The 16,283-nt window shown below is 40.6% G+C and overlaps 1 protein-coding gene across 7 annotated transcripts in view; it reads left to right on the top strand.

The window, feature by feature from the left end:
• LOC122651608 (sister chromatid cohesion protein PDS5 homolog A) overlaps positions 1 to 16,283 on the top strand; it is a 136,460-nt gene that overhangs the window by 91,422 nt on the left and 28,755 nt on the right. For all 7 annotated transcript variants that reach the window (XM_043845058.1, XM_043845061.1, XM_043845057.1 and 4 more), the window contains exons 18-26: positions 1,323 to 1,440; positions 1,796 to 1,918; positions 2,015 to 2,217; positions 2,331 to 2,478; positions 2,564 to 2,704; positions 2,803 to 2,889; positions 9,620 to 10,114; positions 10,204 to 10,271; positions 10,348 to 10,399. In XM_043845058.1, coding sequence (XP_043700993.1) covers positions 1,323 to 1,440; positions 1,796 to 1,918; positions 2,015 to 2,217; positions 2,331 to 2,478; positions 2,564 to 2,704; positions 2,803 to 2,889; positions 9,620 to 10,114; positions 10,204 to 10,271; positions 10,348 to 10,399 — 1,435 coding nt within the window. The remainder of the gene's footprint in view (positions 1 to 1,322; positions 1,441 to 1,795; positions 1,919 to 2,014; positions 2,218 to 2,330; positions 2,479 to 2,563; positions 2,705 to 2,802; positions 2,890 to 9,619; positions 10,115 to 10,203; positions 10,272 to 10,347; positions 10,400 to 16,283) is intronic.

Raw genomic sequence — 16,283 nt, 5'->3', positions numbered from 1 at the left:
GTGAATTATGAGGGCTTTAATTTCCAATATTAGCTATTTAATCTCCTTGGTGTTCCAATTTCGGCAATTTAATTGGTATTAATCAGTACAGTTAGTAATCATAATCTTGAACTTAACCATACTTAATGCGTGCACTTAACTCATGACACCCACAAAAATGAAGACTTATATCTGCTTAGCCTGGAAAAATTTAAAAGGATGTGAATAATTTCTGTCATTCTTGGCAAGTATAAGTGACATGTCAAGCTCTGCATGGAGTATGAAGAATAAATTAGTTATGTATAACAAAAATTAGTAGTTCAAAAGAAGAGAAAAAATAGTGTACAACAACAGGGCCATGCCTCTCGCCTAATTAACTGAGATATGAATAAGATAGCAAATACAACAAAGGCTAAAGATGCCCGGCAAGCCAGATCTGATCAGAACCTTACAGAGGTGTCATTCCCAACCACAAGATGAAGCCTCACAACCCTTTGTCTAGCCAACTCATATGCCAAAGGGGGACCAAGGTTTCCAGTGGAACGGCAGATTAGCCAATGAGCTCCTTTGGATAATATGCTTGATAAGATGAGAAAATCTGCAAGGATTATCTTTGCCATTCTGAACCACCCTATCTGAACTGCATAGTCATCTTCAACTATGACATTGCAGTAACCATGTCTAATAGCACTATAGCAGTGTCCAGACTCCAGACCAGTGCGTCAGAAAGGAGCTCAACTCTCAAGGAGTCACTTTACCTTATAGCGCCATATTACTCATAGGAGATATTCGCTGTTCTGTTTCTTACAACACCACCAACTCATGAAGGACCTGGATTCCCTACAGATCGATCAAATTTCAATTTTGCCATCCTTGACAATGTGGGCACCCACTCATGAACAATTTGATCCAAGCTCTTCTTGCAGCAAAGCAGTCCAATCAGTAAGATTAAAATGTCAAAGGCCAGACTTTGTTTCTGTTCCTCAAGTTTGTAAGATGTACATTGAGCATATCAGCATGTTTTGAATTGTTTCAGTGGAAAAGTGACATGTACCCACAGAGTAATAAATTAGCGATACTTTGTGGAGAAACATGTATCAACCCATACATTCGAGATGTAGTAGGTGAGTTCTTGCAACTTGCAAGGGGTTGGTGTGGGGATCTTTTTCCTGATCTTTTAATAATGATGCTGATTTAACTTCTGTTCTGCCATTCACTTGCTTTAAATGACTTTAGAATGCACTTTTACTGTTGGCTTAGCTCCTTAATGCATACAAATACATAAAGATGAAGCAACGTTCTGTTGTATGCTTATGGGCTTTGTGAGTATTTTGTATTTGCAGTGAAAATGACAAGGCTCACATCAGATTAGCTGCAGCAAAGTCTCTTCTTAAGCTTGCTAGAAGATGGGATTTCCATATATCACCAAAGATTTTTCACTTGGCAGTTCTGAAGGCTAGGGTATGTCATGGGTGTGGATTAGAGATTGGTCTTTGCATATATTAGAACTAGTAGTACGGTGATTTAAAATAAATCAACGATACTAGGCCATTTTATGAGTCCCACAAATATTTAGGTGTCCTTTCTGGATCATTGGCAGTTTTCTTAGCAATATTTCTGAAATCGTTTCTTTTTTTTCAGACTCCTGGTATTCCTTTTTTTTATTTCTTATTTTTAATTCCAGACCTCATTACAGCTTCTATAATTATTGTACTCTATGAAATTTAACTGTTTTTCTCTACCTAATTGGGCCTCTTTCTGTAACTTGTCTGACTTTAACTGTACTAGCATTAAGTTTTTCTTTTTACCATTCCAGGATCCTTCGTCTCATGTACGTAGACTTTTTCTAGATAAAGTACATAAGCTTTTGAAAGAACATGCTATTCCTAGCAGATATGCCTGTGCTTTTGCACTAGCTGGTTCAGATTGCCTTGAAAATGTGAGACAGTGAGAGTTGTTGGTTCATTTAACTTTGTGTTTGCTGTCATGACTTGTTTCAATTCTTTTGACTGATTTAATTTGATGTCTGTGCTAGGCCTTGAAACATATGGCTGCGTTTGTTAAAGAGTACGGTGTGGAGGCTCGAATCCGCCAGACTTCTAAACAGGATCAAGAAGGAGAAACAATGGCGAGTTATCCGGAATATGTTGTGGTGTTCTTAATCCATGTTCTTGCTCATAATTTGGAGTTCCCTTCTGTAAACTGTCAAAATGAGGAAATTTACGCTCAATTTTGCAGGTCCTACATATTTCTGATATCATCAATGTTTATTTAGACTATTCAATTTAATAATGTTGAATAGAAATGTTTTTTTTTTTTCCGGTTATTAACATTCTGACCTCCTTTTGCAGCCCACTTTTTGTCATGTTGCAGACATTAGTCAATGCCAGTTTTATTGATGGCAGTAAGAATGTTGTCAATGATACTGTCTCATATATAAATACTATTTTTCAAGTGGTTAAGAAGGCTGAGGATGCTGTGGATGTTTCTAAAACTCCTGTAAGTGCGTTGGGTCTCACAAAACAGTTGTGTTTCTTGAACCTTTGCTTGATTTTTAGTAACATTTGTGTTCGTTATGATGCAGAAGTTGCATATGCTAGCTGACTTTGGTATGCTTATCATTAAAGCATTGAGTTGTAACAGCACGCATCCATCACATACTCATGGACATATTTTTCTGCCGTCATCATTCTACAAAACGAGCTCTTGTAGTAATAATCAGGAGGCGAGTAATCTAACGCAGATATTCTGTATTAAGCATATGTAAACACCAATTAGTTGCAGATAGTCTTAAAGTGTTTTAATTTCGTTGGCCATGTACAGGTTAACTCAAACTGTATTACTGGATGCAATTTGGATGAAAACTTCGTTGAAAGGCTCCTTCATATTTTTAAATCCCATATTGATCGGGTATCTTCGAAGTGGCCTAGCTTTACTTTCAATTTTGCTTCCTCTTGCTCTTCTCATGTCTTCAAAAGAATACTTCTCAAGATCAAAATGATCCCCATCTTTTTTTCAAAAGAATACTTCCCAGACCCCGCAGTAGCGGGAACCTCGTGCACTGGGTATGCCCTTTTTTTTTTAATGTTATGGAAAAATAGAATAGCCAAATATTTGGTAAAAAGAGTAGCTGATGGACAGGATCTCTAGGAAAGTCTTTGAGGCTGTTATATTGGATTTCTGCTGCTAGCCTGCTACCATATCGTTATGTCGAGAGACTATGTTTTATAACTAGAGTAGTTGGTCAAGTTCAGTGATTCGCTTCATGTTACTATTATTATGTTATTAATATCATTAGGCGAAATATTATTGTCACAAGGTCAGGTACTTTTCCAAACCTCACGAGACACCTAATCTGCCATGTGGATAGATGATGTGTCCCTTCTGACTGTTGATTAGTGGACATGGTCTAGATTAGCCGTGTGTCAAATTTCAGATTCTAATTCAATCAAATATCCCTTGTTTATTGTCATGCCTCTCAGATATGTCTTGTGACTTTCGGAATGTCACAAACTGTTGTGACACCAAAACTACCCTTATTATTATTGTTATTGTTATCATTATCATTACCATTCTCAATGTTATTAGGGTAAATTTTCCTTAACAGTATGCCTTGATAAGCTTATCGAGGTGACCCAAATATCTGCATATGGCAGATTGGATATGGGCCAAATTTTATGGCAAGTAGACCCCAAGGTCCCCTGTTCACATTTAAAATTTCAGCCTAAACAAGGTTTTCCAATTGGCAAATTTGAGGTGTGGAAATTTAGGATTATAGGATAATGCACAGTTGGTGGTTGGCAGTAGGCATTCATGGACATACATAGAGATGCATACCATTCAACAGGAGGGTATATTATTGAATTAGGCTGTCAAATTTGACACATGGCTATGTTAGAGTTTATGTAATAAGGGTAGTTTGGGCACTAGTCTAGTATCCTATTTTCTTATGTTGTATTTTTCTTATTTACCTTTTATCTCCCTAGGGAGCTGGTTGTAATTATTATTTCATATTAGTGAATCAAATAGGGGAGAGGAAACATCACTCTCCATCATTCGGTTGCCATCTCTTTCTCTCTTCTTCTCTTCTTACTTCCTACCTTCTCCTCTTATCTCTTGGATCAATCTTTACACCATTTCCAACTTGGTATCAGAGCACTCTCCGATTCTGGTTTGAGAGTCGTTCTACCAGCTCACCGCCTTCTCTCCCTTCCTTTGGAACCCTAGGTTACATAGGGGTTCCAAGGAAGGGGCTCTATGTGAAAACATTGAAGGAATCATGACATATGTCTTGATGAAGACTATGGAAGCACCAAGATAGGTATTCAGGTGAAGATTTGACTATTTGAATCTCAAATCAACAAAGGACTGTTCAGGCCAGGTTACCGCCAGACCCTGAGTTTATAGCTTGTCTCTCCTTCATCCTACATTGTTGAAGTTCACTCTTGGCTCATTGAAGTCATCCTAGGCTACCCTTTGAAGCTCCCAAAAGCCTGGTTGCAAAAGAAGAAAGCTCAAGGCCTGCAACTCATGTTTATGCTGCTGCTATAGTACCGCCGGCTTCTCCCTCCTTTTTTTCCGACTCTCCCTTATTCCACCATATTTTGCTGTGAGGCCAGACTTGTTAGAATTGCCCAGAGGCACTCTTTAAAGTCCCTAGGGACTCGGTTGGTGATATGGAATGGTTGAAGAACATAGCTCACTTCTTTACAACTTCACAGGTTCCGCCAGCTTCTGGTTTACTTCTCTGTTTCATCTTTACAGCCTTGTGGTGTGTTAAATAGTTGCTGTTGGTTGAAGGAGCACCTTATTTGAGTGTTATTGATTATTATGGAATGAAGCTAAGGTGCAAATGGTGCATTTGATTCAGCTATTTTCAAGAAACTATTGTTTGTTTGCTAGCCGGTGGTGGATTTGATTATTGTTTTGTTTCTGCTCTTGGGTTGAGTGTACTCCCAATTTGGTTTGGGTATCATCCCCACTTTCTACGTGTGTTCTTACATTATGTCAGAAGTTAGAAGAAGGGGCCAAGGGCCACCCTGAGGGAATGACAGAGATTATCATCCCCACTTTCTACGTGTTCTTACATTATGTCAGAAGTCAGAAGAAGGAGCCAAGGGCCACCCCAGGGGAATGACAGATATAAATTCAGTTGTGATCACTGTGGGAAATCTGGGCATACTAGAGAGAGTTGTTGGATGCTTTATGGCTGTCCCCCTGGTATGCATGGCTACAGGAGAGGGGGAGCCATACCACATACTATGATGACTGAGGTTGAACCTATGGGATATCTATCTGGACTATAGACAAACACCAGTTCTCACTCAGGATGATATTGCAGCGTTTAGCAAGGTTGTGTCATATCTGGATAGCTCTTCTTCTACACCTACACTACAAGATTCTTCAGCTTCCACTTTACAAGCCTCTACATCTGCTTCTTCCACTACTCCTTCGTGGGTCATTGACTCTAGAGCCACTGACCATATGACCAGCATATCCCAGTGTTATGATTCCTACTCTATTTGTTCTAGTAAGGAAAAGGTTAGGGTCGTTGATGGTTCTCTTTCTTCTATCTTGGGTAAGAGTAGTGTCCGCGTTACTTCTTCTGTTGCCCTTGAATCCGTTCTTCATGCTCCTAAGTTTAATACTAACCTCTTATCTGTGAGCCACTTAACCAAATCCTTGAATTGTTGTGTTACGTTTTTTCCATCTCATTATATTTTTCAGGATTTGGTAATGAAGAGGATTATTGGTAGTGGACGTCAGGAACAGGGACTCTATCTTCTTGATCCAAGGACATCCCCATTACCTACTGCTCAGTCTTATGCATGTGGGCATAATGACAACAGTAGTGTTGACTCTGTGATGCTGTGGCATCAACGTTTGGGCCACCCTTCTTTCGGTGTCATGAGAACAAAATGGCCACACCTGTTTTCTTCCATTCCTTCTTCCCATGTGTTTCAGTGTGAACCTTGTTTGTTTGCCAACCATTGCCGTTCTCCTTATCCTTATCATGGTAATAGATACAATGTTCCTTTCCATATTGTGCACTCTGATGTTTGGGGGCCTTCTCCCACTACTTTGTTTGGTTATTATTATTTTGTTTCGTTTGTTGATGACTATTCCCGGTCAACTTGGACCTTTTTGATGAAACAAAAAGGTGATGTCTATAATGCCTTTAAAATTTTTTATTAGCTCATTTATACCCAATTTTGTACTCACATTCAAATTATTCGTTCTAATAAGGGGGGGGGGGGAGTATGTATGGGGGGCTTCAACAGTTTTTTTATTAATCATGGCATTATCCATCAAGTTTCTTTTGTTGACACCCCTCAACAGAATGGGGTGACTGAAAGTAAAAATCGCTATTTATTGGAAGTCACTAGGAGTCTCCTATTTGGCATGCATATTCCCAAGAATTTTTTGTCTAAAGCCCTTCTTTCTGTTGCCTTTTTTATCAATTGCATGCTCACTAAACTTCTTGGCTCCAAATCCACTTTAGACTTGTTGTCTCCTAAGACTTTTGCTTTCTCTCTTCCCCCCAAGGTGTTTGGATGCGTCTGTTATGTAGATGTCAATAAATGTGCTAGGACTAAGCTTGACCTCAAGGTACTCAAATGTATTTTCCTTGGATATTCCTCCTCTACCAAGGGGTATAAATTGCTACCATCCCTCTTCCTGAAGGCGACTCCTCTCCTAAGATGTCACCTTCTTTGAAGCTATACCTTTCTTCACTCCTCAACATCCTCTTCAGGGGGAAGAATAGTGGAAATGAAGCGGCCGTTGATATCCTTTTCCTCCCACCTTTGCCTACTTCTCCATTTCTGTTTGATTTTGGGAAACACAAAGAAGGGGCTGTTGTTGATATTGATACTCATTCAGGTGTTGATGCTAGCAATGAAAAAGAGTTAGTTGTGTACAAAAGAGGTGAATGCTTGAAGGGAAAGGGAAAGAAGACCTGCCAAGCGTCTTCTTTGGATTCACATCCTGAGATACATCGTCCTCACTCAGGTAACATCCCTTCTCTTCCTTCTAATTTATGCTTTCCTATTGCTGTTAGAAAAGGAAAGAGAGCTTGCACTAATCCTATAGCCCAGTTTGTTTCCTATGATGCTCTTTCTCCTACAAGTGTTGGCTTTATTGCTGTCCTCTCTTTTATTTCCGTTCATAAACTATCACTGAGGCTATGTCTGACCCAAAGTGAAAGCAAACCATGTTTGAGGAAATGATGGCCCTTGAGAAGAATTGTACTTGGAAACTGGTTGATCTTCCCAGGGGGAGAGTTCCAGTTGGATGCAGATGGGTCTACACAATCAAGTACCGATCAGATGGTACAGTTGAGAGATTCTAGGCTAGGTTAGTGGCCAAAGGATACAGTCAGGTGTATGGGATTGATTATCAGGAGATATTTGCTACTGTGGCAAAGCACAACTCAATAAGAGTTCTTTTATCTTTGGCGGCTAATAAAGATTGGCCATTGTATCAGTTGGATGTGAAGATCGCTTTCTTCCATGGTGATCTAGAAGAGGAAGTATACATGCAAATTCCCCTGGCTTCAAGTTTCCCTCAGCTGAAGGGAAAGTGTGCCTGCTCAAGAAGGCACTATATGGTCTCAAACAGTCCCTGAAGGCTTGGTTTGAGAGGTTTAGACATGCCATTTTGAAGAATGGGTACTCCCAGAGCCAAGATGACCACACTTTATTTACCCGGCGAGGTAATGGTACCATCACGACCCTTATTGTCTATGTTGTTGATATTGTAGTGAGTAGTGACTGGAGGTGACAGGGCTGAGATAGCTAGGCTGAAGACCTACTTGGCTCAATAGTTTGAGATTAAAGATTTGGGTCCCTTAAAGTACTTCTTGGGGATTGAAGTGTCGAGGTCTAAGAAGGGAATAAATATATGTCAAAGGAAGTTTGTCCTAGACTTGTTTAAAGAGACAGGGATGTTGGGCTGCAAACCAGCAAACTTTCCTATTGATCATAATCATAAGCTTGGAGAAGATTGTGGACCTTCCCTTGTTGATGCAGGGAAATACCAAAGGCTTTTAGGGAAGTTAATTTATCTCTCTTTGATTCGTTCAGATATCATCTATGCAGTTGGGGTGGTGAGTCAGTTTATGCATGCCCCCAAGAGTGGGCACTTGGATGTTGTATATCGGATCCTCAAATACTTGAGGTCCTCTCTAGGAAAAGGTCTTTTATATGCCAAGTCCAACCATTTTAGAATTGAAGGCTACACTGATGTTGATTGGGCTGGTTCCATTTTTGACAGGCGATCTACATCTGGTTCTTGTACTTTTGTGGGTGGTAATATGGTTATATGGAGGAGTAAAAGCAACCAGTTGTGGCTCGGTCAAGTGCAGAGGCAGAATTTTGAGCTATGGCTCATGGAGTGTGTGGACTCCTATGGTTGACACAATCCTGTGCAACATGATAGAACAAATCACATTGAAGTGGACAGGCATTTTATCAAGGAGAAGATTGACTTCGGCTACATTTGTACTCCTTTTGTTAAGACAGGCGATCAATTAGCTGGCATCTTTACCAAGGGGCTCATCCCTCATTAGTTTAGTACCCTGTTATGCAAGCTGGGAATGTATGATATTTATTCTCTAGCTTGAGGGGGAATGTTAGAGTTTATGTAATAAGGGTAGTTTGGGCACTAGTCTAGTATCTTATTTTCTTATGTTGTATTTTTCTTGTTTTACCTTTTAGTGGTTGTAATTATTATTTCATATTAGTGAATCAAATAGGGGAGAGGAAACATCACTCTTCATCATTTGGTTGCCATCTTTTTCTCTCTTCTTCTTCTCTTCTTACTTCCTACCTTCTCCCCTTATCTCTTGGATCAATCTTTACACCATCTCGAACTGGTTAGTCCAAATCATGTACTATCTATCCAATGGTCAGAGTTGCCACATCAGTGTTTAAAATTTTGGCAAATTACCAAAATATTTAGTTTCGCAAGAAACTGAAACGAAATGACTATCGAAATTTACCAAATTTTTTTGGTTTCAGCATAGGGTGAAATCCAAAATTTCGAACTTTGCCCCATGTCCTCCATCATCATTTCATGTGGCACAATGAAGATAGGTCGCTTTGGTAAGCTTTAGCAAATGTTGGGCCGTTCAAATTAGTTTTTCCATTATTATTATTATTTAGGACCTGGTTTTCCTACAGTGACATTAAGGAAAGAATCTTCTTAACAGACACCTGGATCTGCCACATGGCAGGTCAGATGGGGCTGAAATCTTGTGGAATATACCAAGTTCCCCTGGCTCATATGTCAATTTCAGGACAATCTGAGTTTTCCAAGTGGCAAAACATGGAATTAAAAAATCTGGGACTATCAAGAGGTTGCATAATACTACAGTGGGACTGTATGTACATTCACGGAAGGATATAGCACTCGATTGGAGAGCAAGTGGTTGAATATGAGGCTGAAATTTGACACATAGTCATGTCAGACCATTCCTTAGATATCAAACTGTCAGCATTTTTCCATCTGGAAGAACTGGTTGTGACCTTAAGGAGATTCTATCCTAAATGCTGTGTGGGAGACATTTTTTTTTTCTTCTTTCTATTGTTATATTCTTTTTTATTGTTGGTTCTAACATTGTTTTTGCCTCTTTATTCAGCCTCCTAGTTCACTTGCTAAACGAGGTAGAAATTTTCAAGGGAATAATCTGAGAGAAGAAGATATGAAGCACAATGCAATGAACTTGCTATCATTGGAGCAGGCTGATTCATTAAGAAGCAGGGCAAAGAAGGGAAAAAAGAATACTTCTCATGGAATCGAATCCCATAAAATAATTAGGCAGAAATTCAGTACTGGGACGAAAAGTAAACATGCACTTTCTGCTGCTGCTTCTAAATCTGTGATGAATAATGAGGCTTCTGTTGTGAATGAGAATAGAAAAGTATCACCTGGAAACGGGGAACTGAACCTGGCACAGGATCAGCTTTTTCCATCTTGTAGCTCTGCCAGTGCAACACATTTCTCAACCCAGGTGGTGGATTATGTAAAGTGTAGTTCTTTTGAAAAAAATGATGGGGAAATGACTAATGTTAATGTCATTGCTGATACTTCCGAATTACTGGAGACTGACTTAGGGAAAAATTGCAACTCCGAGGTATGATTATGTTGTGTCCCTTTTGTTGCTAGAAATAGTTAGGTTGCTCAATTTAGTCTTTAACACGCCATAGTTATGAATCACTCTAGGGGGATGGAGGTATGAATGAGGAGCTAGTTGGACAGCGTATCAAACTATGGTCTCCATTTGATAAATGGTGAGTGCTAGTAACTTAAGGGTCCACCCCTAAACATTCAAGTAATCACTTACATGTTATCTTTGCTTTCTTGCAGTTTCTATTCAGGCACTGTCAGTGGGTTTGACTCTCAGAACAATAATCATAAGGTAAGCAATATGGACCAAATGTGCAACATCGAACTTTATTTACTCTGATCTTCTTTTCTTTTTTTCTTTTTTCGTCCTGACAGACAGTGGGAAGTTTTATTAAAGGGGAGCAACAAAGAAAAGAGGACCATACCCATTGTAAAACAGAATGACAAATAAACTTTCCAGAATCCAACACCAGCCCTAACAACTCCTGTTACAGCCGTCAAAAAGGAATGCTTATTTATCGAGATCTAGTCTCATGCAATTGGATTATCTGGATACCATATATTCTGTTTGATATCTGACGTGGTTATTATATTATATATAAGCTCTACAATTATAAGTAGTATTTCAGAAGCGTTCGATATATTTTTATATAGTTTGATGCCCCATGTGTTTAATTCGTAAAACTTATAAAGTTTTTAATGTGGATAATATATAATTTGTTAGGATTGTGTATATATGTTTGATTATTAGTATTAAATGATACCACTAGTTGAGCTTGAAGAAAATAAGCATGTATAGATAAATTTGTATTTTTCTTCCCTTTTTTATAATGTTCTATTAGATATTCAGTATCTGATCCGATATTCGAATACTAACTTATTCAACTAATTAATCTATTCTTGAGATCCGTTTGATTAGGTTATTAGCACCTTACTTAGGGTTTTTGTTTATTTTCCCCTTTTTACCTTTTTACCCTTTTAGGGTTGTAACCACATTATAAATAAAGAGGACCTTTGTCATTAATGACAAGTCACATCATTCCCTAAATCTCTGATTCTGAACTTGGTATCTGTTAGTTATATTGGGCTAGAATACCGTGGGGGTATTCTGGACTTTTTTCCTTTATTATTTGTTAGTTTCTTATGTGGTTTAATCCCACATTGCTTATGTAATTATTTTTACTATTTCATTATAGTTATAAATACAATGTGCTTGGGATGAACTAATCATCCAAGCATTAACCTAATTCAAATCTGTTTCTACATGGTATCAAAGCAGATTTCGAACTAGGGACACCAATTTTTCTCGATTTTTGTTCTTCTTCTCTCTCTCGATCTTCTTCTCTTCTAGTTCTCTCCTTCTTCTCCCTTGTTCTTCATTCCCATATAGGGCAGCACTGATGAGGTAATCATACAATCCAGTTGCTGCCCCCATTACCTCATTTATGACTTATAATTCTGTTCGATAGACTCCAATCAACACTGCTGCAATATTGGTTCTTCAGTTCCTTCTTAGAGATTGCTTCTACATCAGATGCAAGGGCTCCTCTCCTCTCTTTGAAGACCAGAAGCTGCTGCAGAATTGTTGTTTTATTGGTTCAGAAATTATTCCTCAAGATTGAAGACTTCCTTGAGATCGATTCCTCCATTATCAGGGTTTTTTTTCAAAACCCTAGTTCATCCCAAGCACATTGTATTTATAACTATAATGAAATAGTAAAAATAATTACATAAGCAATGTGGGATTAAACCACATAAGAAACTAACAAATAATAAAGGAAAAAAGTCCAGAATACCCCCACAGTATTCTGGCCCAATATAACTAACACTCCCCCTCAAGTTGGCCCAACTTGACTAAGATAGGATGAAACAGCTTGCTACTCAATCCCTTAGTGAACACATCAGCTAGCTGATCAGAAGACTTCACAAAGGGAACACAAACGAGGCCAGCTTCAAGCTTCTCCTTGATGAAATGTCGGTCAACCTCCACATGTTTCGTGCGATCATGCTGGACAGGGTTATGAGCAATATTAATGGCCGCTTTATTGTGAATCATTGGAAGATGGACAACAACACCAATATCCTGCAATAACCCTCTAAGCCACAGAAGTTCACAAATTCCTTGTGCCATTGCGCGGAATTCGGCTTCAGCACTAGACCTTGCCACAACATTCTGCTTTTTTGCTCCGCCATGTGACAAGGTTTCCACCCAATGAAAGAACAAGGCGAGAGATAGATTTCTGTCGGGAGAACCAGCCCAATCGGCATCGGATAGGCTTCAACCTTCCTTAGTGACCATTGGCGGATAGAAGAATTCCCTTTCCTGGAGCGGACTTCAAGTACCTCAAAATACGACGGACCGCATCCATATGAGAGGAATATGGATCATGCATGAACTGACTCACCAAACTCACAACAACTACAAACTAATCTACCTTTCCCACACACGCCCTGACATTGCAGTTGCTGTGAGTTTGGTGAGTCAGTTCATGCATGATCCATATTCCTCTCATATGGATGCGGTCCGTCGTATTTTGAGGTACTTGAAGTGTGCTCCAGGAAAGGGAATTCTTCTATCCGCCAATGGTCACTGGGTCAAGCCTATACCGATGCCGATTGGGCTGGTTCTCCCGACAGAAATCTATCTCCTGCCACTGCTCTTTTGGGGTAGAAACCTTCACATGGCGGAGCAAAAAAGCAGAATGTTGTGGCAAGGTCTAGTGCTGAAGCCGAATTCCACGCAATGGCACAAGGAATTTGTGAACTTCTGTGGCTTAGAGGGTTATTGCAGGATATTGGTGTTGCTGTCCATCTTCCAATGATTCACAATAAAGCGGCCATTAGTATTGCTCATAACCCTGTCCAGCATGATCGCACGAAACATGTGGAGGTCGACCGACATTTCATCAAGGAGAAGTCAAGTCGGCCTCGCTTGGTTCCCTTTGTGAAGTCTTCCGATCAGCCTAGCTGATGTGTTCACTAAGAGATTGAGTAGCAAGCTGTTTCATCCTATCTTAGTCAAGTTGGGCCAACTTGAAGGGGAGTGTTAGTTATATTGGGCCAGAATACCGTGGGGGTATTCTGGACTTTTTTCCTTTATTATTTGTTAGTTTCTTATGTGGTTTAATCTCACATTGCTTATGTAATTATTTTTACTATTTCATTATAGTTATAAATACAATGTGCTTGGGATGAACTAATCATCCAAACATTAACCTAATTCAAATCTGTTTCTACAGTATCAGAGCCCAAAAAACCCTAGAAAGTGTTTTTCTTTTTTCTCGTTCTTCACATTGTTTTCTTCCACTGCTGCCACCGCCCGTGGGGGCCATAGCCTCCTTGTCTAGAATGGTAGACTAGACCCGAACCATGCAACACTAACCTTCTAACCCCATTGTGCCTCCTCACTGCATGTTCTACCATCTTCTCTGGTGAACAAGATTTACCGCCTTGCTACTGCCGCCTCTTCTTCCGCCGTGACTCTTCTAGTCGTTGTGCCTTTCCGCCAGCCTCTTCCGCCGTCGAAGCTGCCTCCGCTGCTGCTCTGCCGCGACCCACCTAGTTTGCCGTGCCTCCCGCCGGTGCCATTGTTGCCTCCGTTCATCTTGATCCACCTGGTAGCCGCGCCTTACCACCAGCCTCTCTTGTCGCTGGCGCTACTTCTACTCGACTCCGTCGCAACCCACCTGGTCGCCACACCTCACCGCCAGCCTCTCTTCGCCGCAACCTACCAGGTCACTGCACCTCACCGCTGACCTCTCCGCCGCCGGCGCTGCTGCCATCAGACTCCACTGCGATCTCTTGTGACTGTCTGTTCGACTTCCTTGGGTGTTGTTGGTCTTCTTTGAGGTATTCCTACCCTTTTAGATATCATAGTCGACGGAAATACTAGTGCTACCTCCACCGGTGCTTCCTCAACTAGTGCAATTGAGGTGTACCCTCTTGGTCGTTCTAGTCTCCCTGGCCACCCTAATACTCTTTAACTTGGCCCCATCAAGTTGAATGGCCAGAACTACCTCACTTGGTCCCGCGCCTGCCTTTTCACAATTCGGGGACACAACTACTCTGGCCCCATCACAAGGGATACTTCCAAGATTACGGATCCTACTGCAGCTAACACCTGATTATCTAATGTTGCGTTGGTTATATACTTCCTACTCAACTCTATTGGGCCGTCTATCAGTCCTAGTTTTGTTCTCTTAAATTCTGCTAAGGAGCTATGGGGTGCAGCTCGACAGACTTACTCTCAGGCAAGGAATTATGCCCATATCTGTGAGATACGACGTCTGGTTCGTAGCACTACTCAAAGAGAGCTGTCCCTCATTGCCTACTATTCTGCCTTGACCACTCTTTGGCAGCAACTGGACTTCTATCATCCCATTCCTATGGTCCATCCTGATAATGCTGGTACGTTTCAATGGGAGAGGGAGATTGAGCGTGTTTATGATTTTTTGACTGGTTTTAACCCTGAGTATGATCAAGTTCGAGTTCAAATACTAGGGCGTGACACATTCCTTACTCATCATTAAGCATACAATTTGGTTCAGTCCGAGGAACATCGTTGGACTGTTGCCTCCAATTGTTCCAGTGATATTGGACTTACTCACTACACCTCCAATTGCGCATTCTTCCAAAGTTCCTTCCCTCTACACGGGACCCCATGAAATGCGATTATTGTGGTTGCCCTTGTCACACCCCGGAAACTTGTTGGAAGCTCCATGGGCACCTCAAGGGAGGTTTCAATAGCAAACAGGGCAGTACTCGTTCCCAAGCCCACCTCTCTGAAGTTGTTGATAGTTGCCCTGCTACCTCTACTATGGTACCTTTCTCTCAGGATCAAATTGCTGCTATCCAAAAATTGATGACCCAATTACACACTAGTACTTCCTCTTCCCCTGTCTCCAACTTTGCTCAATTTGGTAATTTTCATGTGTCTTCTACATATCCCTTATGGTTAATTGACTCAGGAGCTATAGACCATTTGACTAGTAACTCAGAGGTTTTCCATACCTATTACCTTTGCTTTGGCCAGGATAAGGTACGTGTTGCCGATGGGTCTATGTCCTCTATCTCGGGTAAAATTTCAATTTCTTGTTTCCCCCCGACTCTCTTTCGTTTGTTTTACATGTCCCACAATTATGTGCCCATTTGTTGTCCATTTATCGTTTGACGAGTGAGTTGAATTGTTCTGTTCATTTCTTTTCTACTCATTGCCTGTTTCAGGATCTGGTGACGGGCGCAACGATTGGGTATGGTCGGGTCCGTGATGTTCTCTATTACTTGAAATCTATACTAGCAGTGATACTCCCTACTTCAGCTACCACCCTTTGCTCTGATAGCGTTGACCAAACTCCACCACTGGCATTGTCATTTTGGACATATATCTTATTCATATTTTACGTTCTATGTTTCCTGATTTAGTTAGACTTTGTGGTTTGGAACACCTTCATTGTGATGTGTGTGAATTTGCTAAACACAGAAGAACTTTATCCCATTAGTGATATTAAAAGTGATTTTCCTTTTTGAATAATTCACTCTGATGTCTGGGATCCTCCTAGGACTGTTGAGCACAATGGGTTTCCGGTGGTTTATTACTTTTATTGATAATTGCACTCGTCTCACATGGGTTTACCTCCTCCACCACAAGTCTGATGCTTTCTCCTGTTTTCAGTCCTTCCATACAATGCTTCATACCCAATTTAATGCCATTGTTCAGGTTCTTTGCAGTGACAATGGTACATAATATATTGATGGTCAGTTTCAACAATACCTTGACTCTCATGGTATTCTCGCCCAAACCTCTTGTGTTAGGACAACAAAATGGCATTCCTGGACGTAAAAACCGTCATCTCCTTGACGTGACCCGAGCCTTGATGTTCACCACTGGTATCCTTAAGACCTATTGGGGAGTTGCTGTCCTTGCCGCCGCATATGTTATTAATAGGGGGCCCTCTAGTATCCTTAATTTTAAGACAACATTTGGGTGTGTCTACTTTGCTCATAACTCCTCTCCTTCATGGTCTAAATTGGATCCCCGTGCTATTTGGTGCGTCTTCCTCGACTACTCGGCCTCTCAAAAGGGTTACAAATGCTATCACCCTCCTTCTCGCCGCCTTTATGTGACTATGGATGTTACCTTCTATGAGTCTTAACCATATTTTACATCACCTATTCAG

Source organism: Telopea speciosissima, chromosome 2 (assembly GCF_018873765.1).
Source record: "Telopea speciosissima isolate NSW1024214 ecotype Mountain lineage chromosome 2, Tspe_v1, whole genome shotgun sequence".
Lineage (NCBI taxonomy): Eukaryota > Viridiplantae > Streptophyta > Magnoliopsida > Proteales > Proteaceae > Telopea > Telopea speciosissima.
This window is presented reverse-complemented; position numbering and strand designations above follow the sequence as displayed.